General features: G+C 40.4%; 1 protein-coding gene across 1 annotated transcript; it reads right to left on the bottom strand.

Annotated features, from left to right (window-relative positions):
* Positions 1 to 988: 988 nt before the first annotated feature.
* LOC308097798 (rho-related GTP-binding protein RhoA-C-like) lies at positions 989 to 6644 on the bottom strand. Its single transcript, XM_080445855.1, has 5 exons — positions 6569 to 6644; positions 3857 to 4012; positions 2933 to 3053; positions 2339 to 2469; positions 989 to 1539 (listed from the first exon to the last, which is right to left on the bottom strand). The coding sequence occupies exons 2-5, from the start codon at positions 4010 to 4012 to the stop codon at positions 1366 to 1368; spliced, it is 582 nt and encodes a 193-aa protein (XP_080301981.1). The 5' UTR covers positions 6569 to 6644; the 3' UTR covers positions 989 to 1365.
* Positions 6645 to 7094: the final 450 nt, after the last annotated feature.

The following is a 7094-nucleotide window of genomic DNA, read 5'->3' as shown; positions in this document are numbered from 1 at the left end:
AGGGGGTGGGGGGGGGGGATTGAGAGAGAGGCAAAAATGGAAACATGTCATGAACATGTCCTTACAAGGCCTTGTAAGACATACAGTAAACAAATGGATACTATAGTAATAGGATAGTCTACCGTCTCCTATCCAAAAGCAAAGTCAACTTATTAACTATACCACGCATGTATGATTAAATACACTGATTAACACAATCAATTGCATCTCTTGTATACACACAAAGAAAAAGGTCCTAATAACTGAACGGTTTGATTGTGCCTCTATATTTAGGGTACAAAGTCTTCCAGTAAAGTAATGTGAAAAATATCTATGTCACTCTGAGTAGCTGTTGATTCCATTACCCGTTTACACCATAACAAGTGGCCGTCAGGGGTAACTTTGGCATGGGGACATGGTCCAAGTGACACGAAAAAGGCCTTTACATGCATACAGTACATCAACACCGAAAAATGTAACACAGACACTAATATACAGACATTCACTGCATGCAGCCCTGCAGTGGAGTGCACACACACACACACACATACACGCACAAGCACAAGCACGTACGTACTACGTACACACACACACACACACACACACACACACACACCCATTCACACACAGTCACACAAATAAGTTCATCAGGTAAGCAATTCAATATGGGAAAACATGTCATACAATCTAGTTTAGGAATACCCCTGCATAGCGCCTGAGTCAGAACATGGGCCCAAAGGAGCCAAGCCAATGATAGGGACAAAGCTTTCACAAAAGGTGGAGCACGGATACTAAATCTAACAAAAAATACCCCCCCGTCTGGGTTTTAAATCCCCCCCACCCCTCCCCTCCACTCGGATTCTTCCTGACCACTGCTCTCAAGGCACTGTATGTAGGCGATACTGTGTAAGATACACTTAGATGTGGCCTTTAGTCTAACTTTCCTTATATACTTTTTGTCATTATCTCCGTTTCTCTTGTCCTCATTGTCTTTGGCCAGGTAAGGACCTTTTTCTTTACTCTATTCATCCATTCCTATCATGGCACAGTTCATCTCTTCTTTCCATCTGCCCAATTCCAAATCATCCCATACCACCCAACCCTATACACAGCTCTCTAGATCTGAAAGGGTTTGACAGGTGCATTGCAATATGGCACATCATCGAACATACAGAGTAAAGGCCATAGTGTGTAGACGCCTATCAAAACATTTTAGATATGCCGGAATGTGCCGAGAGTGCCTGGATGATTAGAAATTAGGCATACCCAGGACTTTTCCTTGCCCTCCCCGAATACCCTCCCCTACCTCAAGTGTCAATGAAAGGGACAAAGACAAAAACTGCCCTCTATATGCGATTGAGGCCAGTGCCTTATTCTCAGGCAACCTTATAACAGGAGGCAGCGTACAGGCTTGTTACGTTTCTTGGCCTGCAGCGCTGCCCTGGTGGCCATCTCGAACACCTCCCTGACGCCATCTTTGGATTTGGCAGAGCACTCTTGGTAGCCGAAGGCACTGATGCGGTTCGCCATGTCTCTGCCCTCTTCGTGTTTCACTGGCTCCTAGAGAGTAGACACAAGTCCAAGAAGACGTTGGCACGGTCCATTGTGAATACATACACACACACACACCCACCCACACTTGTTCTTTACAACTGGTTCTCCACGTGGGGTTATGGAAACCCCAGCTAAATGACTGATAGTTAGGAATAGGGAAGGGACGATAATCGTTATTATCGTTGATCGTGATAAAAGAACGCTCACAATAATTGCATCGTGGAGATTTTAACTTATCGTGAAATTGTCCTCCATCATACACTAGGATGAATTGGCTTCTGTTGAGCTGCAAATTCAGTACCACTTAAACCCTCTACTTGATAAAACGGACCCGAAAAGAGTGCATTTGGTACGCTCTTATTTCACTCTACACAAATCAATTTGTCAAAAACAGCTGATCTACAAGTACATACGTGAGCTTGTAGATTGGCTATTTTTTCAGAACATTCCCAGAATAAGGATGCTGGGGGTTCAAGTGGTCAACAAAAGTCGTGATAATATCGTTAATCGCAGTTATTTTTGCCACAATCATCGTGATGTGTAATTTTCATATCGCCCCATTCCTAGGAACCACATGGACCAACATTTACAAGTTATTAACTTCGAGTGTATAAATGGAAACAAATTACCTTACAGGTCCATTTGGTTCCATTTCATACACACTGAACACTGAGGATTTTAAAGTGTAGATTCAGATTGAGATAACAGAGATAAAAATCCTATGAAACAGGGGTCTGTGGCCTAATGCACATCAAACTGGGGGGTCTGTGAAATGAAAAGGGTTGTGTCACTACTCTATACCCACCTGTTTCATTTTGGCGAGCTCTCGTCTAGTGTGGTCGTCATTACGCAGGTCCTTCTTATTACCCACAAGGATGATGGGAACATTTGGACAGAAGTGTTTCACTTCTGGGGTCCATTTTTCTGGAATATTCTCTACGGGGCAGAAGGTAGAAGAATGAGTCTACATCGCAGTCACAAATCAGTTACTCCACATAACTAAGTATGATGCAAGGTGTTGGGACTCTATGGTTACTCACACAGATATGTGTGGTGTGGTGTAATCTCATGTGAATGTGAGTGAAGTCACAGGGTTCACAGTTCATTACTGACACAACCAGGAAGTGTTCAGTGTTGTTTGTATCATGCTCACGGGAAGCTAATAATATGGTGCTGTTAAGACCAGTCATGTTCCCTCGTTCTTGTAGATATTACCAAGAACCCAACTCAACAATATGTAATCATTGCAAAACAATGGCATTAAAAAAGGTGATAAAAGAATGTGTGTGTGTGTGTGTGTGTGTGTGTGTGTGTGTGTGTGTGTGTGTGTGTGTGTGTGTGTGTGTGTGTGTGTGTGTGTGTGTGTGTGTGTATATATATCATTGAGTGTTGCAAATACCTAAACTGTCAGGGCTGTCTACAGAGAAACACATGAGAATGACATCTGTGTCAGGGTAGGAAAGAGGCCTCAGTCTGTCATAGTCCTCCTGACCGGCTGTGTCCCATAGTGCAAGCTCCACCTGAGAGATGGAGACAAAAATAATGATAATGTAATAATAACCGTGTACCCTTCAGTTGTTGTAGGGGTATAAGTACATTTGCACATACATGAAAAAAAAAAAATAGGAGCAGCGGACAGCTATTTTAACAACGCCCGGGGAGCAGTTAGCACTTTGACACATACTGTAGACTGGGCAAGCTGAGGGTGAAGGGGGTCATTTCAGCATTTCAATTATAGCACAAGGATTCCCCCAAGGTTAACCTAGATAGATATACATACATTAGGCTAATCCCTACCGTCTACTCTATGGTTAAACACTATTTGATACCGTTGACAGATAGCATAGTGCCAAATCTAAAATGTTATCTCCCATAACAAATGACACTGATCATCCCGTCTCGCTACTTCAAACTGATGCCATCTGGGCAAAGATACAGAACCTTGAAGTGGGAAAAGGTTTGTTTTAGCAGGAGTTTTGTCCCCTCAGCCATTGCGGTATTAAACAAACGTCCTCGCCGATAGGACGTTTCTTTTGCGTATGGTGGGACTGGGGACCTCCTATATTATCTTGGTGTTGTGTCGTGTGATATGTAGTTTTGTACTATATGGTTATGTGTTGTTTTTTGTTGTTGTTGAAAAGACTGTGAAGACAAATATCCCTTTGGGGACAATAAAGACTATCATTAATATTATTATTATAATTATTATCTCATTGCTATAATCTTTAGTGACCTTGGTTTTCTTTTTTTTCTGGGGACATCATCCTGTAGACCTTTCTCACTTTTCTACTACATTTTCAGGTTTTGGTTCACTGATGCTCACCTGTTTCCCGTCCACCTCGATGTCCGCCACATAGTTCTCGAACACGGTAGGCACGTAGACCTCGGGGAACTGGTCCTTACTGAAGACGATGAGCAGACAGGTCTTTCCACATGCACCATCCCCTACTATCACTAGTTTCTTCCTGATGGCTGCCATCTACAGAAGAAAATTAGATATATTATGTGCCTGTTACATCAGACAACAAGATGTCGTCATAGTGCAGGCTACTGTGACGTGCAACCATTTCATTCTAATAATTGGAGAATGAAATCGGTGGGCCAAACATCACTTCTCTGAGTTGTCCGGTAAATCCGGACGGGTACTCAGTCAAAATAAGATCGACAGAATAAGACAACAGTTAAGAGTTGAAAAGAATGAGTGATCAGAGTTGTTCTAAAATTCTGGTATCGGCGAGTATGCCAGTCTATGCCATTTCGATACGAGGTAATTTATCACATTATATTTCATTTACATATTTTAGTCATATTTTGATTGCTTCAGTTGACTGCTTTATACTCTTACTGTACATAATAATTTTACTAACTTGTAGCTGCTGCACATTAACAATTATTAACGGCATTTTGATTCATTCCTAGATCAGAAGTTCTCTAACCTTTTCATTTCAAGGACCCCCATAACTCTGAGTGTACAAATGGAACCAAATGGACCCGTAAGGGTCCATTTGGTTCCATTTATAAGGGTCCATTTGGAACCCTATCGAGGAACCTAGATGGTCCCTGGACCCGACTTTGAGAACCACTGTCCTAGATTATTTTTAATTACTCACTGGAATCGGTATCGGTCCATCTCTAGTGATTATATTTTACTACCAAAATAGGAGACAGACTTACAATTCAAACCGGTAAAAAAAACATGTCGTCTGCTTCTCAGAAGAGCATTTTACTCACGGTTTATATATATACATACACCCAAAAAAATGTACATCCCAGAGACAAGTACAAACAAGAAATAACATGGAAAGAAGTTGCCAGCCCATCCCTTTGACCCTACGTGTCACCTGATAATAAAGGGTCTGACAGAAAACAGATCAGTCCAGGTCAGGTCTTAACTCCACAGCTGTACCACAGCTGTGCTGCCTGGTCAGCATCAAGGTTAGAAGAGTTTGGGATGGATTTCTCATTTTAGTAAGTTTTTTCATTTAGTTTGAATTAGTTTTATTAAATTTAGCGGATTTGCTAGTTGTTTAAAAAAGATGCTAATAGTTTTAGTTCGTTTTTATTAGTTTTAGTTTCTTTTATACTTTTGGTTATTTGTCAGGTGCAGGATTGAAAAGGTAAGTATTGTGTAAAAAAAAACTTAACAAAACATAGCATTTATTATACTTTTCAGTGAAATCAATTAATTCATATCATCCCAAAAAGAAACGTATAAATAAACAAAAACTAAGGGCATTTTGTCTAATTTCAGTTTGTTTTAGTTAGTTTTGTAAACACACAATACAGTTTCAGTTAGTTATTGTAAAATAACTAACTAATAACTAAAATGTTCTGGGGTCAGGACCCCCACATGATTTTTTATTTGGGGGGGGGGGGGGGCAGATGACAGTAAAGTAGCAATTTAATGATCTTTAAGACCTTTTCAATACAGAAAAAAACCTTACTGCATCAAAAGTAAAGTAAACAAACTACACTATATAACACTGGTCAAACATTGGCCAAATTGTGGCAAAATTTTTGAAAATAGCTGATCTACAATCACGTTGTGATATTTATCGGTGGAACCGAATCAAACTAAAATGTAATGGCTCAGCTCCTACAATTACAAGTGCTTGTCAGGGTAGGGGGGGGGTCCCGACATAGTTTATGATAATTTTTTGGGGGGTCCCCAGTTCAAATATGATTATTTGAGGAGGTCCCCAGTTCAAATATGATTTTTTTGGGGGGGTCCCCCGTTCAGATTTGATTATATTGGGGCAGGGGGTCGCTGCCTGAAAAGGTTGATAATCTAAAACCCAGTAAACATGGAACAATCCGTGCTGGTGCTGCCCAGGCTTCAGTCACCATTCCTCTGGCTGCACTGGGAGTCTAGTCTGGGGCATAGAGTTATAATATATCTTTATATTGATCTTTTTCTCTCTTTCTTTTTTGTTGGGGTATTAAAAATGTTTTAAGAGTCCTTAAATTGTCACTTTACTGGAGACCCCCCCCCCCCCCCGCCCAAATCAAAATAATCGAGTTCAAAATAATCATCAATAATCATATCTGGACTCCCCACTCTGACAAGCACTTTGAATTGTAAGAGTTGAGGCATTATATCTTAGTTTCACTCGGTTCCACTGATAAATATTGTGGCTGTGAGCTTGTAGATCAGCTATTTTCACAATTTTAGTTTGTTGATTACTTTTGATGCAGTAATAGTCTTTTTCTTTGCTTTTCTTTGGGTATTAAACAGATTTTAAAAGTCCTTAAATCGACACTTCACTGTCACCTGGGGACCCCCCAAAAAAGTGGGGACTGGGGACCCCCTTAGGTCTAGAGACTGGTCCGGGGCCTGTTACTGTCAAAACCAAGCTAACTGTTAGCTAGCAAAGACATTTAAGGGTGTCGATGTATTTTAATGCTTTATTTACACTCGTTTAAAGTCGCGTTGCTTACTAAATGTAACTACGAGCACCTATAAAGTGAGGTAGCGTCGTCCTGTCTGCCAAATAAACACATTTAATAGTTCTCTGGGCCAAAGTATTATTATTACCGTGTGATGATGTTAGTCTGTGTCCGCCTTTCTCTCCTCTTCTTCTCTTCCTGGCCGACTGGGAAGCTCCGCCCACTGGTATTACGCGTCTTACGTGATGACGACATCATGAGCCACAAAGGAGGAAAGAAATATTCAATGGAAAAAATTACTCCAACTAACTAGCAGTGGTGTAAAGTAACCAAGTACATATACTCAAGTACTGTACTTAAGTAACATTTTGAGGTATTTTTACTTTACTGGAGTATTTCCATTTTTCTGTACATTTACTTCTACTCCACTACATCTCAGAGGCAAATATTTTACTTTTACTCCACTACAATTATTTGTAAAGTTTAGTTACTAGTTACTTTGCAATTATCAATTATTATATCATAAAACATAAATTAACCACTTAAGCACTATTTTATACATAGGCTATTTGAAAATAGCCGATCTACAAGCTCACAACGCGTCGCATCGCGACGCGTTGTGAGCTTGTAGATCGGCTATTTTCAAACATTTTAGTACTTTTACTTTTGGCACT

The sequence above is a fragment of the Gymnoscopelus braueri genome, assembly GCF_963280865.1.
Source record: "Gymnoscopelus braueri genome assembly, chromosome: 12".
In the NCBI taxonomy this organism is placed as follows: domain Eukaryota; kingdom Metazoa; phylum Chordata; class Actinopteri; order Myctophiformes; family Myctophidae; genus Gymnoscopelus; species Gymnoscopelus braueri.
The sequence above is the reverse complement of the archived record's forward strand: the minus strand, read 5'-3'. Positions and strand labels throughout refer to the sequence as shown.

What these genes read in the sequence shown, in the direction of transcription:
- LOC308097798 (XM_080445855.1), bottom strand. Translation starts at nt 4,012, where the DNA reads ATGGCAGCCATCAGGAAGAAACTAGTGATAGTAGGGGATGGTGCATGT. An exon ending in TCGAGGTGGACGGGAAACAG is followed by an intron (nt 3,054 to 3,856) that starts GTGAGCATCAGT and finishes TCCATCTCTCAG; the next exon opens with GTGGAGCTTGCACTATGGGA. An exon ending in AGCTCGCCAAAATGAAACAG is followed by an intron (nt 1,540 to 2,338) that starts GTGGGTATAGAG and finishes TCTACTCTCTAG; the next exon opens with GAGCCAGTGAAACACGAAGA.